At 38.1% G+C, this 18,466-nt stretch overlaps 2 protein-coding genes across 3 annotated transcripts in view; one reads left to right on the top strand and one right to left on the bottom strand.

The window, feature by feature from the left end:
* Positions 1–832: 832 nt before the first annotated feature.
* On the top strand, positions 833–4,201 carry mipa (major intrinsic protein of lens fiber a). Its single transcript, XM_048177322.1, has 4 exons — positions 833–1,342; positions 1,521–1,685; positions 2,566–2,646; positions 2,725–4,201. Exons 1-4 carry the CDS (start codon positions 983–985, stop codon positions 2,908–2,910), a joined length of 792 nt encoding a protein of 263 aa, XP_048033279.1. The 5' UTR covers positions 833–982; the 3' UTR covers positions 2,911–4,201.
* Positions 4,202–4,679: 478 nt separating this feature from the next.
* The window catches only part of stat6 (signal transducer and activator of transcription 6, interleukin-4 induced), a 29,050-nt gene continuing 15,263 nt past the window's right edge, over positions 4,680–18,466 (bottom strand). Inside the window, exons 8-21 of one of the 2 annotated variants that reach the window (XM_048177320.1) lie at positions 17,898–18,032; positions 17,580–17,753; positions 16,180–16,267; positions 14,122–14,244; positions 10,810–10,902; positions 10,498–10,701; positions 9,939–10,033; positions 9,696–9,829; positions 8,359–8,508; positions 7,648–7,708; positions 7,344–7,436; positions 7,206–7,226; positions 6,507–6,581; positions 4,680–6,345 (exon numbers count right to left, since the gene is read on the bottom strand). In XM_048177320.1, coding sequence (XP_048033277.1) covers positions 6,279–6,345; positions 6,507–6,581; positions 7,206–7,226; positions 7,344–7,436; positions 7,648–7,708; positions 8,359–8,508; positions 9,696–9,829; positions 9,939–10,033; positions 10,498–10,701; positions 10,810–10,902; positions 14,122–14,244; positions 16,180–16,267; positions 17,580–17,753; positions 17,898–18,032 — 1,513 coding nt within the window. In that variant the 3' untranslated portion in view covers positions 4,680–6,278. The remainder of the gene's footprint in view (positions 6,346–6,506; positions 6,582–7,205; positions 7,227–7,343; positions 7,437–7,647; positions 7,709–8,358; positions 8,509–9,695; positions 9,830–9,938; positions 10,034–10,497; positions 10,702–10,809; positions 10,903–14,121; positions 14,245–16,179; positions 16,268–17,579; positions 17,754–17,897; positions 18,033–18,466) is intronic. The other variant, XM_048177321.1, reaches the window with a different exon arrangement.

Raw genomic sequence — 18,466 nt, 5'->3', positions numbered from 1 at the left:
TTCATCCGTGTGAGGCTTCCTTCTGTTGTATGAGAGGGATTGTTTCTTTGTGTCAGCACCTAATCCACACTGTGAAGGGCTCTAGACCCTTTTAGGGGCCCTAGTGTTGTAGCCGAGGCCAGAGAAGAGGCAGTTCCTGAACACTGTTCCCTGTCATGGGCTGGGATGGGACAGTGATCCTCAGGGGATGTTCTTCTAAATGTCATCATGTTCCCACGTCTAATTAATACATTCCTTCCCTTTCGCCTGCTGTTAAACTATTTCTTGTTCTAAACATTTTACACATTTTATGACCTTTCTCCTCCAATTTGAGGTATGTTTATTTGTACTCGAAGACTAAGATAAAAGTTACATATCCCACCAAGATACATTTAACATTTCACTGTTACTCAATTGCAAAAATATTGTAAGCTTTACGGCGATGATCATGAGCAAAAAAAGGGAAGTGCAGTACAGAAAAGGCTTAAGAATTTTTTTATTTGATTTGTTGTATTGTCTGCAGCCCCCTCCCACAATTCAGCCAAAGGATTATAGTGTCACTGAGGGTCACGGCCGTTATAAAAAGCCATGTGGCCTCTCGCTTCCCCATCAGAGAGGTTGAATGTCTGCAGGACATGCTCATCATTTGTCTATCCGTGTTCTTTTATTAAATATCATCTAGAACTTTCATGTAGATGTAGAGATCACCTGCTAGTTTCACACTTAAGGTTTTATGACAAAACCACAAGTTAGAAATTAACGGAACAAATGATTTCAGTCTTGTGAAGCAGGGCTGCTTTTTACGCGAACTTCTTTGTAGGTTATAGAGGCATTTATGCTTGGTTTTCTATAGTTTAGACGCCTTTGTTTTTTTTGTGTCCATCCACAAAAAAAAAAATCAAAGGAACGCATCCAGATCTGAGAGGAAGCTCTTGGAGGTTCTTCTCTTTCTCACGCTCACATCCCTCCATATTTTTGGCATCGCCTCTGAGTTATTGCAGCCATGTGGGAGTTCCGGTCCATGTCTTTTTGGCGGGCTGTGTTTGCCGAGTTCTACGGCACCATGTTCTTTGTGTTCTTCGGGATGGGAGCAGCTCTGCGTTGGACCACCGGGCCACACAACGTGCTCCAAGTTGCCTTCTGCTTTGGGCTGGCAGCTGCCACACTCATCCAGTCCATCGGCCACATCAGCGGTGGCCACATCAACCCAGCTGTCACGTTCGCCTACCTGATTGGCTCTCAGATGTCCCTGTTTCGTGCTTTCTTCTACATCTGCGCTCAGTGTTTGGGCGCGCTAGCTGGAGCCGGTGTGCTGTATGGGGTCACGCCAAGCAATATGAGAGGCAATCTGGCCCTGAACACGGTAAGAGGGTGTATTTGAATTGGTGAGTTCATTAGTTTGATAGTTTGACTGATTGATCAATCAACCACATAGATGTTAAAAACATCATTAGAGCACCTGATATTTTCACATGAAAAAAATAGCGGACAATAAATGTATTCTGGAATTTTTTTTGCCGTACATGTCTATATGCTTTCAGCTTCAGCCAGGCATCAGTCTGGGAATGGCCACCACCATAGAGATATTCCTGACTCTGCAACTCGTGGTCTGTGTCTTTGCCGTGACGGATGAGAGGCGAAATGGGCGACTGGGTTCTGCTGCCCTGTCCATTGGGTTCTCAGTGCTTGTGGGCCACCTGCTGGGGGTAAGGGGCCATCTACAGGACAGATTCAGTCTTAAAAGCAGTGGTTCTCCATTGGTTTTTGCCTCATGACCCAGATTTTCCAATGCAAAACAGCACTAAAATGTTAACAAAGTCAAACATTGCTGCAAGAAATAGGTACAGTTTTGTAAATGCATAAACAACAGCAGGTGTGATAGAAACACATGAATCAAACACTATTAATTTAGTAATTAGCTGGGATTGTTCACCCAAAAATGAAAATTCCATCATAATGTACTCACATAATATCGGTCCAAATCTGTATGACATTCTTTCTTAAGTTTAACACAAAGGCTCAGGTTTTTTTTTTTGTCCATACAATAAAAGACAATAAGATCCAGTATTGTTTCATTACTTTTATTGTATGGACAATAGAAGTTTGTGTTCAAGTTTGGAACAACATGACAGTAAATAAATCATTTTATTGATTTGAAATGAAACTTTGATCATGATTTTCTCTCTTGTAAAATATTTAATTTTCCGTAACCATACACATTTTTTAGGATCAAGACCCACCAGTTGAAGATCACTGGTGCTATTGGTTATATGAAATGCATGGTTTATTAAAAAAGCATTTTTATTTCGTCTACAAATGTAACTATATTATCGCCCAGCTCTTTATATTATTTTGCGTAGGGCGATTTATACTATATAATATTTCTCGACAGCTTGATTGCTTGTTGCAAAATGTAAACTATATTATTGCCCAACTGTAATCTGCTAAACGCGCCAAATAAGGCATAAACACATTAAGATATCATAAACGTTAACATCATGATTTTCTGTAAAGCTGCTTTGAAACCACGTGTATTGCGAAACACACTATACAAATACATTTGACTTGACACGAATCTCATTGCAGATGTATTACACTGGAGCTGGAATGAACCCTGCCAGGTCTTTTGCCCCTGCTATGCTTTATAGGAACTTTATTAACCATTGGGTAAGACACCTTTCCATCATATATTTAGATTTTTCTTATCGAATCATAAATGTTACAGTTTTCCGTCTGTTCTGGTAGGTCTACTGGGTGGGCCCTATGATCGGCGGCGCTATGGGCGCCCTGCTGTACGACTTCATGCTCTTTCCACGCATGCGCGGTCTGTCCGAGCGACTGGCCGTGCTCAAGGGCAACCGGCCTCCTGAGGCCGAAGCCCAGCAGGAGACCCGAGGGGAACCGATTGAGCTTAAAACACAAGCCTTATAAACACTGCCAGGAAACTTTGGATCCCTGAAGCAACACACCTCATTTCACACACCTCATCTTCACACACCTCCAACATACCAACAAAGTTTGCCACAGGGAGAATCACACACACTTCCAAAGGCAATCGAGACACTATAACCCCTTCCCAAGGACTAAGAATGAGGGTAAGAAGAGGACTTCCTGCTGAGGACTGCGCTCTGTACCGCCAGGCATAGGGAGCGAGATCAGGTGGCTGACGCCGCTCAGGGGCACCTCTGTCATTTCTAGTCTACTAAGAGTGAACTACGCTAGAAGTGGACTTCTGCATGCTTTCCAGTTTCACAGGGTTTAAATCTCATTCATTCATTCATTCATTTCAGTTTATTTTTTCTTTGATTTTTCAGAGATGTGACACGTGTACAATATTATTAGCATTTTGCAACAGATTTCTTTACATTCTACTTACAGTCTACATTATTCAGTTGTGCTTGGTGTGTGTGTGTGTGTGTGTTTTTTCCAGTTTGGCTCTTCCATTTCCACCATTCGCCATGTGTTTGTATCAATGCGACGTTCTTTTTTCTATCTCCCAAAATGAAGGAAACATTCCTTTAAACCTTCGGTTAGGTGGATGTTCATTCACGACTAAAAGCTTTATAAATCCTTTGGGAATTTGGATCCCTCTTCGAGTCTGTTTTAAACTGTTGTATTGTTTAACTGTGGCCTAATGGTCCAGTATGTGTTTCTTTAAAAGAAGCACAGTCACACCATCATACATAAACATACAAAACACAACTACGCTAACTTTTACTTGATACAAGCACTTGATACCCTCCCCCCATGTCATTTTCAAAACTTGAGTTTAGTACTTCCGAAAAATATTATGACGGAGTACATCACTGTTTTCACCAGTTTATCATGTTTCAGGCATTTTCATTGAACTTTTTCTGCCATAAATCTGCATGCATAGATTTTCTGTTTAGATTAATGGGTTTGGCATTATTTTGTGTGTAAATAGCTAAAGTTAGGTGAAAGCAATGATATTTTGTCTCGGGCAAGAGAATATTTGTGTAATTCATTGTAAAAGAAATTTGAAACCTCACCGATCTGAGCAGAAGTGGTTGAAAACATCATGGATACAATGACCGTTCTTGTTTTTCACAATTGGAGAGGGATTTGTTCATGTAATTTAGTCACCCCTTCCTCATTGGTCTCCGAATAGAGGATTGCTGAGCGACCGAGATTTCTGGATTTAAATGCACATTAATGTTCTTGCAGCATTTGGATCTGATAGAATGAAAAGGCGATTACTCCACCCAGGTGTTCTGTCACTTTTTGCCTTTCTGCACTCTTTCACTAGTGTCTTCTTACCCAAGCTCTGACTGAAGGGAGACCAGAGTCAGCTGAAAGATCTCCAAACCTCACCATAGGGCTCTGTAAGCACGCTCTTTTTGAAGATATTTAATTAAATGGACTTTCTACATACAAACGTCAATGTTTACATGAAAATCAGATCTCATTTTGTCATCAAAGTCTTGTGTAAAATGTAAAGATACACTTTTTTGACTGTTGAAGCTAGCTGAGTATAAATAATAATTTCAAGTTAGTAACTGTCTGACTTTGGAGTGTGAAATAATGCCACAGTGCTTGAATTTCATGAACAATTGTCAGTTTTTTTTTTTAGTTTTTTTTTTTTTTTACCATCTCTAAATTAACACCAATTTTCGTTCTATGTTAAACTTTTATTCTTTAGAAATCCAGAACTACGGAATTCTCAGGCAAGAGACTCTGTCTCGAATGGCATTTTGACTTTATTTATCAGATTTAAAACATGGAAATTTGAATATTTCTTTTAAAAAAATCTTATATACCTGCTTTACATATTTGGTCACATGTATTAAAAGAGAAAAACTGCAACTTTTACATTTTTCAATGACAAATGCATTAAGTGCTTTATGCTCTTTTTTGGCCATTAATAGGAATATGACGAGATCTTCTGGATCAATTATCAGGCAGATGTATATATAGCACATTCATCCATTAAAGCTACAGAAAGAACATCTGAATAGACAATAGAAATGAAATGATTTGGTATTCCCCAAAAGGACTAAATACATACAGATAGTTACTGATGGCACCTTTGAAAAACATCCCATTTGATATTTTCCTATTCAAAGCACTAAGATGAAAGATTGATATTTTACACAGTATAGAACAGTATTGTTGAAAGGTAAAAAAAAAAATCACAGTTTATGGAAAAGAAACAATGTATATTACATTTAAATTTTAAGAAAGTTGACGACTTGTAGCACTAAGGACTAAATACAGAAGAGGTGCACACAGAACACTGTAGAGTATGTAGAGACAACATTTGATGTGAAAACTTACTGTTATTTTGTCCACACGAGATATTTTACATGATTCATACTCATAAATGATGTAACGAGAGGTTTGCGAAACTGAGTTATAGATCGCATTGTGTGACTAATGGAACAAATGATACATTACAGCGTAAAGTAAAAGTCACTAGTGATATGCAATTCATAAAACTGTGATTTTAGCTTTACTGGCCAGACCTGACTGTAGAATCGTATCTGTATGAATACTGAATATTGAATATGCGATCACAAACAACTCATGCAAATAAAACAGCCAAATGAAAAACTGTTTATATGGAAAATGGCTTAAAACTAATAATTGCATATAGTTTCATAAAATCAGTAGCACTGTGATGCTATTCGTTTTAGGTTAATCTACTCTGGTGACATTCCCACACTGAAATATGTTAAATATAATGTTTTTATCTGCATCAAAAAAAAAAAAAATCTGGCTTACAAAAATGCATAAGTTAAACCTGTTTGGTCTATCTTGATACAATGGAAATACAACCACTTGATAGCAAACAATTTCCTGTTTCACTTGTCAGTTACAATGACGCTTTCAAAAGCAGTCATAAGACCGAAACTGGGAATGACTTAGCAGTTTAGGTACTACAAGCTAATGCGCAAAGACTCTTTTTGACAAAACTTCACCTGCGTTTCACAGAAATTGAATAGAATTTTATACAAGTTGCTATTAAACATTCCCTATGATTATTCAGTTAAACACACGGGTCCTTTAAACTGCATGTTTAGTGTGGTTTTTGCAAGAGGAAGCAAGTGTGATGCTGAGCTGTTGAACAATCCATGTGATAATTTCCCCGCCCAACAAAGCCACCCTCCGTCCATTGATTCATGGATATGAATTTAGCAAAAGTGCATCCCTACAGATATACTTGTTTTTTGAAACAAATGGGTAATGTGTCCTTTTAGGACAAGTGAGTTGCGCTGGAAGTCCTTGGGGTCCCAAGCCATCTTATAGCCCTTTTCCAACAAAAACAGAGGGACTGTACCTCAAAATGATGACAAAATTCCCTCCAGTGCATCCATGTCTATGGGTTCATCTGAGGGAGCTGGTGGCCTGTTATAGAATAAAGAAAGATGAGAATGTTAATAAAGAACAGCTGTGTGATTGATACCTAAAAATGAAAATTTACTCATGTCGTTCAAAACCTGTATGCATTTCTCAAATTTCTTAAATACTAGGGATTTGCAAAGAACTTTAATGTGACTGTGACTTACATGGATGACTGGAAGATTGGTCCTGGAACAGACATGTGGTCTGGCATATATGTAGGTGTACAATTACTAGGATGCCTGGGAAGAGCAACAGAATGTTGTTGTTGTTTTGTTGAAAGAAAGAAATACTTTAAATTAGCAAGGACACATTCAATTGATCAAAAGAGATAGTAAAGACACATTTTCTTTTTACACATACAAAGGCTCTGTTCATCAAATAGTCTTGAAAAAAGATTTCCAAATCAGCATATTTGAATGACTGAAGAATGTAGTAATGGTGCTGAAATTTAAATTACATTTTACAATATATTAAAATAGAAAACAGCTATATTTCACAACATTACTGTTTTTACTGTATTTTTGATCAAATAAATCCAGCCATGGTAACATTAAAAAAAAATAATGCATTTTATCTAGTACTGAAAACTATAAAATAATTTTTTTGTGCTTAGCAATGTACTAATGTCAGACTCTACTTGTAGAAGTCTGTGAGCTCTTGTGAGCTTAATATGGCCATTAACAGTGTTTCAAATTAGAGACTGTTTTGGCTAGGATGCCTGAAAAGACTGTTGTTGATGTCTATGTTTACAACAAAGCCTTCTGATCAAAAAATATGATTGGCATTTCCAGTCCTACATGGTCCACGAGCAGACAGATGCAAATGTGAATGAACTTCCAAAGCCAAAGTATAATTATACTTACGGTGAGAACCGATTCTGATTCCTGTGGGGGGGGAAAGGTATTTTACACACCACGGAATAAAGACTTTTAAAAGTAACTATACTGCAACATTGTATATATCTGTGGCTGAAACAAAGATCTGATTGCTTCAATACGCACATGTTTCCATAGACAGGGTCAATAGATTGGTTATAGAAATCCGGAGGAAGGTCAGTCTGAGGTGGTATGCTGGGAGTGGAGGAGTGGTCACCTCTTATCATTAAAGAAAATATATATAAATATAATCATGTGACGGACATCGTCAATGTCTCAAGTACTTTGTGATCAAGGCAATGACTTGAGTTAATTTTCCTGTCATACTTTATATAGAAGCAGTTCTCTATATATACCCTGAGTTATTGTTGTTAACATAATAAAAAGGCACTGTGCTCATTAAATTAAAATTGTATAAAATTGTACTTACGGGTTGACTACTGTTGTTAGTTTGAATGGCAGGTATCCATCAGGATTAGGCGGGGAAGGCACTGTTTCAGGACACAAGAAAACAGATGCATAATTCTTGGACTGTTTCTGTTATGCATCAGTTGTTGTTGTTGTTGTTTTTTTAAGAAATATTCAAATATACAGATACATTTTGTGAATTTTCTCTTTTTAGTAAAACCTTAAAGGGTTAGTTCACCCAAAAATGAAAATTATCCCATGATTTACTCACCCTCAAGCCATTCTAGATGTATATGACTATCTTCTTTCAGACGAACACAATCTGAGATATATTTAAAAATATCCTTTATTAACTATGATAACTAGCTTCCGACAGACGGCCGTACGCATCGATTTGCAGCGGAAGGGCAATCTCTAACTCGACGCAATGACGTTTTCTTACAAAAACGCATCGCTTCGCTTCAAAAGGCCTTTATGAACCGTCTGGAGCCGTATGGATTACTTTTATTATGGATGGATGCATTTTATTTTTGCTTCAAAATGTGGCCCCCCATTCACAACCATTATAAATCTTGGTTTTCATCTGAATTCGTCGATTGTGTTCATCTGAAAGAAGATGGTCGTACACACCTAGGATGGCTTGAAGGTGAGTAAATCATGGGATAATTTTAATTTTTGGGTGAACTATCCATTTAACATATAGACATTGTCTTTAAAAGATCATGTTACTTGCCTGTAAAGAATTTCTTAAATACTTCATTCTTTGATAAGTCTGGATACACATAAGTAATGCAGTTAATATCCCGTATGCGGTCGCCAAGGCCAGCTGAGTCCAGATCCTTCTTGGTGAAAGGTTGGATATTCTGGACTTTCCTGCCTCCGTCTGAGCAGAAACAACAGTGACATGCAGTCAAAAATTGCAACTTGTTTAAATTACTTTTAAATGACTGTTCAATCCACTTACATTTGTAAAATTTGTACTAACATAATCATTTTTTGTTGGGAATGTTGACAACTAACTGTTCCCAGTTCTCAGTTCCCAGCATGCTTTGCATGGCACTGCATTAGGAGATTAAATGTTGGAAATTAAGTGTAAATTTATTTGTTTTTCAGTAATGAAAAAAGACTTGGAGGAGAAAGATGGGTGGGTTTAAAGGGATAGTTCACCCAAAAATGAAAATTTGATGTTTATCTGCTTACCCCCAGGGCATCCAAGATGTAGGTGACTTTGTTTCTTCAGCTGAACACAAATTATGATTTTTAACTCCAACCGCTGCCGTCTGTCAGTCAAATAATGGGAGTGAATGGTCACACAATTTATAAGAGTCAAAAAACACGCACAGACAAATCCAAATTAAAGCCTGCGGCTCGTGACGACACATTGATGTCCTAAGACACGAAACGATCGGTTTGTGCGAGAAACCGAAGGGTATTTATATAATTTTTTCCCTCTAAAACACCACTATGTCCAACTGCGTTCAGGGTTCGTTTAGTGAGGTCTGATCACGCTCTGACAACGGCAGTGATGTCTAGCACTCATTGAAGTATATGCGCGAGACATCACTGCCGCTGTTAGAGCGCGATCAGACCTCACCAAGCAATTGCTGAACCCAGTTGGACATAGTGGTGTTTTAGAGGTAAAAAATTATATAAATACTGTTCGGTTTCTCGCACAAACCAATCGTTTCGTGTCTTAGGATATCAATGTGTCGTCACGAGCCGCAGGGTTTAATTTGGATTCGTCTGTGCATGTTTATTGACTCTTATAGACTGTGTGACCATTCACTCCCATTATTTGACTGACAGACATCAACGGTTGGAGTTAAAAATCATCATTTGTGTTCAACTGAAGAAACAAAGTCACCTACATCTTGGATGCCCTGGGGGTAAGCAGATAAACATCAAATTTTCATTTTTGGGTGAACTATCCCTTTAAGCAGACTAAATGATTGGGGAATTCTTGCATAAATCACTAGAAAGATATCTGGCAGAAGAAAAATTTATATACATAGATTAATCATTCACAATAAGATCTATCTGTATCGTATAGTATAAATATTCAAGACTTACTATCAGTGGGACCCACATAGGCGATGGTGATGCCACCAAGTTCTGAGTCACTAAAGCGCAGAAGAAAGGTGCCGTTGGGCTTGTTTTGCAGGATGACATGGAGATGCTGTTTTCCAATGAAGCCAAAGATCAATCTGCAGGGGCAGGGAGTGGTAGATATCAACAGTAGTTCTTTTCATCTCTTTAGTTATCTAGTCTAGTTCTCTTTAAAGTGAAAAACAAACTAAGGAAATGTAACTGTACCCATCACTCCAATAGTCCCTCAGGCATTTCTTTGTAAGATCCATCACCCCTTCAAACCACTGCCAGAAGGTGAAGTTTCGACCAGGCAGAACTTCCTGTGTTAAAACAGTCACAGAAATAAATGTGTTATCAACACATTTTCAAAATTAGGTGCTGGGGTCTCTAGACCAGGAATGGACAAACTCGGTCCTGGAGGGCCACTGCCCTGCAGAGTTTAGCTCCAACCCTGATAAAACTCACCTGCTTGTAGCCTTCTAGTAATCCTGAAGGTGCTGATTAGCTTGTTCATGTGTGTTTGATTAGGGTTGGAGCTAAACTCTGCAGGGCAGTGGCCCTCCAGGACCTAGTTTGCCCAGGCCTGCTCTAGACACTTTATTTTTTTAGGGGTCTTGAGACAGCATGGAAAGATTGTTTCACCATCTAAATGCTGTCAGTGTGCTAAGTAAAGCATAAATAAGAAAAAAATAACTAATCAACTAGTTAGCTGATAGACAACACATGCTCATAATATTGTATATCAATGAACATAAACAAAATGCAAAATGCATGTTAGTGGCACCTTGTTGAATTGAGCCCAGGACACTGGCATATTGCTGAAATCTTCAGAAATGTCTGGCTGGTCAAAGATCTTCTGTGCGAGAAAGTGAAGGTTGTATCTGTCCAAGCCCCGCTGCGTTTGCACCTCAGACATGAACTTACTGCTAAGAGCTTCACACATCTGCTTCCAGGGCACACGGTCCGGAACGACGAACGGTATCCTGTTCTGAAATCAGCACAGCACAGGGCACACGTTGCCTATTTGTTCACAAAACACTGTAGAGGGTCGACAACAGGAAAAAGAGCTGTTGTGTGGTTGTTCTGTGCTACTCACAGGCTCTGAGAAGGCGCAGTCCCATATGATGGTCGCCATAGCATTGATTTCCTGACTACCATGTACAATTACAACCACAGGAAGAGAGATTGTCTGGGAGAAGAATAAGACAATCAGTTACTGCAGTTACCACACATTTTATATACATCAGTCCCTCCAGGATTTCGTAATCACAGAATTTAATGCAAATAAAGTAAACTCTGCCAATTATTGGGTTTTTATTGTTTAACGAGTTCGTTTGCCCATATAATCTTTAGGGTATTAGGTTAGCTAATTTGGCTTGCTGTCCACTGAGAAGGGGCTCGATGAAGCATCTTCAACTCGAGCTCTGATACACCCCCCCAGTGAATAAATATAGGATGTGACTACATAGGGCAAGGTACCTGAAATGAAGGTGGAGTTTGGGGAGGTGGAGGGATGCTGAAACAGCTGAGACTGAAGAGAGGTAAGCAGCTGCTTATATATTCTGGCTTAGGGCTGGGCGATATATCGCATGCGATTGTCACGCGCATTTCGTCAGTAAAGCCGGTTCCCTGATTACCGCTAAATCGCCATCACCTGCTTTCAAATGGCAGATGAATCGCCTTCGATAATGAACGCGATATTGCGTAGCTTGTCAGTGAACTACGGCTCTGTCTATTAAATGCCGCTCCATTTGAAAGCAGGTGATGGCAATTTAGCGGTAATCAGGGAACCGGCTTTACTGACGAAATGCGCGTGACAATTGCATGCGATATATCACCCAGCCCTACTCTGGGTGTTGATTGGAAGATTAGATGGGCTCGCTCCTCTCTAAATTACGTTTAGGAACTTCACTAACTGAAGCGTGACCGGTGTCTGAGGCATGTGTAACATCACGGCAATATACTTTGGCAGACGACAGTCCATGACGTCACAAGCGGAGTGCCCATGAGTATAAAAGGGTGCCTGTATTACACTTCATCAACTTTTTTGTCTTCAGGAGCCGTTTTGTTTGTAGTGTGTCACATGATAATCGGAGACAAATTATGGATAAACCAAGCAGCATGTGCTTTAGAAAGTGCGTGCCTCTGTGTCCACGTTTTATGACACCTGCAGATACCCACGATCTTTGCTTTGGTGTGGACCACGTGCGTCTAGCACTTGAGGGATGCGTTTACAGTGAAGAACCTGTGCTCAAACTTTGTCCTTTTCTCAAGAGATGAGGGACAAGCACTCTGCGGTTCTGGCACAGCAGAGACTTAAATCCTAAGGATCGTAGGTCAAGCTGGCTGAGGAATTTGAGAAAGGGGTTTCGCTTTCTCAATCCTCGATTGCCAAATTGAGCGATCTGCTGGATCAAGAAGTCCATTATATGATATCTTCTGATCTAGCAGAGAGCATGTTGCTGGTCTGCACACTGAGGTGGAGAGATCCTGGAAGAGGCCATGTTCAGCCTGTATTTCTCCTTTTCCGCATTCAAATTATTCTAATGTGGAGGGTTTATGCAAACAAGGATACGTGAAGATGCCCCTATTTAGGAGATGCTGGCCAGCTATCTTTGGCAGGGTGAGGCATCTTTGTTAAAGGCTCTGGTCTTGTCACAGTCCACAGACCACTTTGTGGTTGATTGGTAATGTGTATGTGGCAGCGGGTCAGGTTGGTGGTGCCCTGCACACAATGGCTATGTTATAGGCATTGACCTGAATTTAGATCAGTAGATTTTGTTAAAAAAAAAGCAGAATCACTCTCTCTGTCAGTAAGGGCAGTAAAACTTTATGATGGATTCTTCCACGCTCATGCATCCTGCGAGGTGTTGGGAGAGCAGTCCCTTGTCTGAGAACATCCTGCTCTAGACAGGTGCCCCTAGGGGTTGATGCTGGGTGAATGAAGTTATGTGGGCAATGGTGAGTCCCTCTAACAAGGGGTTATTAAGTAGGGCCTAAGCTGTCCTTCTCTTGTTTGCCTTGCTTCTGGGATAATGGTAAGAATGTAGGCTTCTCCTTGGATGTATCTTGGGCAACCTGGAGTTAGACTACATAAAAATAAAAAATACGAGTCGTCATCCATGCCTTGTCTATGTTAGGTCTATTTACTGAGGTTTTTAGCACCTTACGTGGTAGGAACCTTCTCACAAATATAGCTGAGATGCTAGTAAGGCATACTGAACATAGCTGAGGCTGTAGTGGTTGACGCGCTTTTGACTCCAACTAAACTCCATAGAGTCATTTAGTGTTATGTCCAATAGGTTTGTGCATACTCACAACTTAGTGAGGTAGGCACCCCTTCGGCATGGCGTAGTAGGTATTAGTTCCCCATAGTGTCAACACCATAATCCAGCGTCAAAGTTCCACTTCAAAATGGAAATTTCTCAGTTGCGTTTGCAACCCAGTTCCCTGAGAAGACTTGCCTCAGGCTTGCCTGCATGTATCCTTCAGACAAAAGAGCTGATGACGTGTAATACAGGCACCCTTTTATACTCATGTACTAAAATAAATCAAACTAAAACTGAAATAAAAATAAAAACTTATAAAAAATGACAATAAGTATATAGTATGTACATGTGAAACAGGACTGTATAATAAAGTGTTACCGATTATATATCTGAATGATACTAAAATAACACTGAATATATGTGAATGATACTAAAATAACACTGAATATATGTGAATGATAGTAAAATAACACTGAATATGTGTGAATGATAGTAAAATAACACTGAATATATGTGAATGATACTAAAATAACAACGAATATATGTGAATGATAGTAAAATAACACCGAATATATGTGAATGATAGTAAAATAACACCGAATATATGTGAATGATAGTAAAATAACACCGAATATATGTGAATGATAGTAAAATAACACCGAATATATGTGAATGATACTAAAATAACACTGAATATATGTGAATGATAGTAAAATAACACCGAATATATGTGAATGATAGTAAAATAACACCGAATATATGTGAATGATAGTAAAATAACACCGAAAATATGTGAATGATAGTAAAATAACACTGATTTGAGCCAGCTTGCACCTTTGTCTTATTCAACGATTTCACAAGCTATTGTGCTAGAGTGCAAGCTACCGTGTAACACAACTTTTTTTCCAGCAAAGCAGAATTATGAGTATTTCTATGCTGGTGTTACCACTGCCTTGTGCACAATTTAAGTAATTACGTACAAACATATTTACATGTAATTATACTCTTACAGTCACTAATATATTTAAATACATAAATGTACATATATTCATTATAAATAAATTATAAATACATCCTAATGACTCACTGAAACAATCCACTACATTAACATAAATCAGTAAAAGAAGAGGGTCAACCACCTGAATGCCATAAGGGCTCTCACAGCCTGTGATGGTCATTTCTGTGGTGAACAACAAAGCAAACTTTTCCTCCGTCACTGACTCTGAGCCCTTCCTGTCAGCTCGTTTGATCTTCCTTATGGACTGAAGAGGAGAAAGCATGTCTTATTAGAGTGATACTTTTCTCAAAACCATCAATTAACATGACAATACACTGCATGGAAAGTGTGATTTTCATCAGTTAACTGCACTGTAATTTGCGGTGTAGGTTTCCGGTTAACGTTAACGACTGTTCATGGGAATGTGTAGGCAGCACAGATAATTGTCGGCAGTTGCCTATAATTGATGTGAAATTGGCTTGGCAGTTGACACACCCATGCTTTCCGCAAGTGCAAAAACTTAAATTTAGCTGAAGCTGGGCTGTGATTTCTATCTCCCAGCATGCTTTGCCATGACACTCGAAAGGTAGAGTAAATGCTAAAATGAAGTGTTATGTAATGTTTTTTTGTGCAAGATTAATGTTAAGTGGGAGATTTAGTAGTGTTTAAAGGTGCCCTAGAACTTTTTTTTAAAAGATGTAATATAAGTCTAAGGTGTCCCCTGAATGTGTCTGTGAAGTTTCAGCTCAAAATACCCCATAGATTTTTTTTAATTAATTTTTTTAACTGCCTATTTTGGTGCATAATTACAAACGAGCCGATTTCAGGTTGCGGCCCCTTTAAATCGCGCGCTCTCCGCCCCCTCCCGAGCTCTCAACTCTATCACAGCATAAACAAAGTTTACACAGCTAATATAACCCTCAAAATGGATCTTTACAAAGTGTTCGTCATGCATACTGAATGCATGCGTCAGATTATGTGAGTATTGTATTTATTTGGGTGTTTACATTTGATATTGAATGAGTTTGAGGCTATGCTCTGTGGCTAACTGGCTAACATTACACACTGTTGGAGAGATTTATAAAGAATGAAGTTGTGTTTATGCATTATACAGACTGCAAGTGTTTAATAATGAAAATAGTGACGGCTCTTGTCTCCGTGAATACAGTAAGAAACGATGGTAACTTTAACCACATTTAACAGTACATTAGCAACATGCTAACGAAACATTTAGAAAGACAGTTTACAAATATCACAAAAATATCATGTTATCATGGATCATGTCAGTTATTATTGCTCCATCTGCCATTTTTCGCTGTTTTCCTTGCTTGCTTACCTAGTCTGATTATTCAGCAGTGCACATCCAGACGTTCTGCCTTGTGTTATGCCTCAATCATGGGCTGGCATATGCAAATATTGGGGGCGTACACCCCGACTGTTACGTAACAGTCGGTGTTATGTTGAGATTCGCCTGTTTTTTGGAGGTCTTTTAAACAAATGAGATTTATATAAGAAGGAGGAAACAATGGAGTTTGAAACTCACTGTATGTCTTTTCCATGTACTGAACTCTTGTTATTTAACTATGCCAATATAAATTCAATTTTTAATTCTACGGCACCTTTAATGTTTAGCTGTGTTAATTTAGAAGAGTTTCTGTTATGTTGGGTTTTTTGGGGTTTACCATCATGGTGACAAGTAGAGCATGAGCTTGGTTTGAGAACAGGTACGGTTGAATGTTCTATATTTCAGTACTCATTCAGCAATTATTATGCTAATAATAATAATAAAAATAAGGGTGGGGTTTACTCAAAATGGTATTACATTTGACCAGGCTGACCAATAGCAACAAATCTATCAGCCAATCACAAATGCTTTTTTCTCTTTTAAAAGTTGTGGTTTCATCCAATAGGTACATTCAAGGTAGTTTCATTTATATGCTAATCAGAGCCATTCACACACACCCCCATGGTATGATTCCGACTATTTCTGTCACGCGCCAAACGGGAACTCCCTAGGCTGCGAAATGACGATAAATTCTGGTGATTAGAGATGTCATCAGGCATCCATAGGGATGAAAATCTGGCTTTTCATGCAGTGAATATCGATATGACAGCATGATAAAGCAAAAAACAACACTCTCAATGAGCTGTTTTTGACAGGACAGGGTTAATCCATCTCTTTTTTTGAGCCATTACCCACCATGTTTCTAAAGGTAGCACATGTGCTCTTGCTGGCGGTGTTGTGTTCTAAGATGGCCGTGCTGTTGATAAGTTCTCCAACATTTTCACTAAGTGGAGAAAAACAGAGAGCAAATGATTAGAAAACATTTGCATATTTTATAAGTGGTATGTTAGACCTCTAAAATGTTGTATCGCCTCTGTATGGTTAACAGCTCAACTGAAACCCTGAATCTGTTTGCTTATCTTGTTGTGCCTCCACTTCCTCTTTATGTCTGAGAACAGCAACAAAGGCTGTCAAATTTTTGACATGTATGGCAGCTTGTATGGGCAGATTTCAACATATGGCAAAGGCACAAAAGTGACATTACGACACAATGACACTTAAGCTGTAGATCAAAGATGGTACTGTGCATGCAGTAACAGCATATGCAACATGCTTCAGCATCATATTTTCTGTTCGGTTTCGTTTCTGCGGTATTTACATGACATTTTATTCTCAGAAGTCAAGTTACAAGATAATACATTCAATTTTGCATGAGTTTTAAAAATGCAAAATAGGTGAAAAATACTGCTCAATCTTAGTTTAATATCTGTGAATAACAGTTTATAAAGCTGTCTATATTAACTTTTAAAATAATATGGTAGCATTTAACAATAAGCCTTGATTCTTTAACATCAGTTAATGCATAAGGCATCATGAACTAACAATGAACAATACTTTTACAGCATCAATTAATTGAGGTAAATGTTATTTTAGAAATACACTACTGTGGATTGTTATTCATGTTCATTCATAAATTAATGCATTACTGTACACATCTTGAAATGTTAAAAATGTATTAGTATACACTACCATTCAATAGTCTTGGGTCTATAAGATTGATTAAATGTTTTTGAAAGAATTCTCTTATCCTCTTATGCATTTATTTGATCAAAAATACAGCAAAACATTCATATTCTGAAATATTATTAAAATTTCAAATAATTGTTTTATATTTGAATATATTTTAAAATATTATTTATTCCTGTGAAGGCAAAGCTGAATTTTCAGCATCATTACTCCAGTCTTCAGTGTCACATGATCTTTCAGAAATTATAATATGCTGATTGGCTGCTCAAGAAACTTTTTTTATTATTAATGTTAAAAACAGCTGTGCTGCTTGATATTTTTGTGGAAACCATGATACATTTTTCAATAAGTGTTATCAATTTATTAGCTTAATTTAGTACAATTAATTATAAAAATGTTGCAATAAAAACAGTAATAAAACAAAATAACTTTTTATTTTAAACTAATACAATTAACTTAATACAATTTTTTAAGTAAAAATAAATAAAAAAATTTTTTTTTTTCCTGAAATCATGATAGTTAATAGATACTTGTGTTGTGTGTGTATTTAAATCAGACAGCATACTTACTTGGGTACGATGCCTTGACCCAGGTTTCTTGCTTGCGCCTCAGTAATAATCTGCGCTTTCAATACGACTGGTTTTCCAGGTGCCATCTTCTCTCCCAGCAGATGGCGTACAGTGGTGGAAAACTTAGACTGGGTTTTGATTACTTGTGGAGGTTGCTTATCTACTACCAATGAACTGCCACGACAAAGAAATTACAATATCAAAGGTTAGAAAAACAAGCACTCACATTTTCACATGACTGCGTAATCATCTGTTGTGATTGAATGAGTAACTACACTGCAATTTAATCTTTCTTAGAACTAAAAGAAGGCTGCATACTTCTGTACGAGAGTCTGAAGCAGACATGCAAGGTTTTCCTCCAATGTTTGAAACTGTTCACCCGCTCCATGGTCCCTCTTCACCAACATGAGCTCCTGCCTCAGATTACCATTCACTCCAAGCAACTGCTCACACCTGCAACAGAAAAGGTAAGGAGAATGTGGAATACATAGAGACAAAAGGCCAAATAAGGCAGATGCCAACAGGTTGCATGATACGCATGACATAACAAAACTTGGCAAAGAATTTTGTGTGGTGAAGTACTGTCCAAGAACCGTGAAATTCAAGAGACACAGAGAAACCAAACACTCAAACCATGAAGACAAACCTGTTGAGGGTTTCAAAAAGATCTAATCGCAACATTTAAAAAAAACAACAACAACAACCAAATCACACTTCTGTAGCCTTTTATGCATTTATAATATTTTCCTAATCAGTTGATGTCATATTAAATATAATTTTTTTTTAAATATAAGTTTTATATAATGTTGGGCCTATGCAGCTCATGGTGATATTAAAGGTGCCCAAGAATGCTTTTTCACAAGATGTAATATAAGTCTAAGGTGTCC

Source organism: Megalobrama amblycephala, linkage group LG24 (genome assembly GCF_018812025.1).
Source record: "Megalobrama amblycephala isolate DHTTF-2021 linkage group LG24, ASM1881202v1, whole genome shotgun sequence".
Lineage (NCBI taxonomy): Eukaryota > Metazoa > Chordata > Actinopteri > Cypriniformes > Xenocyprididae > Megalobrama > Megalobrama amblycephala.
This window is presented reverse-complemented; position numbering and strand designations above follow the sequence as displayed.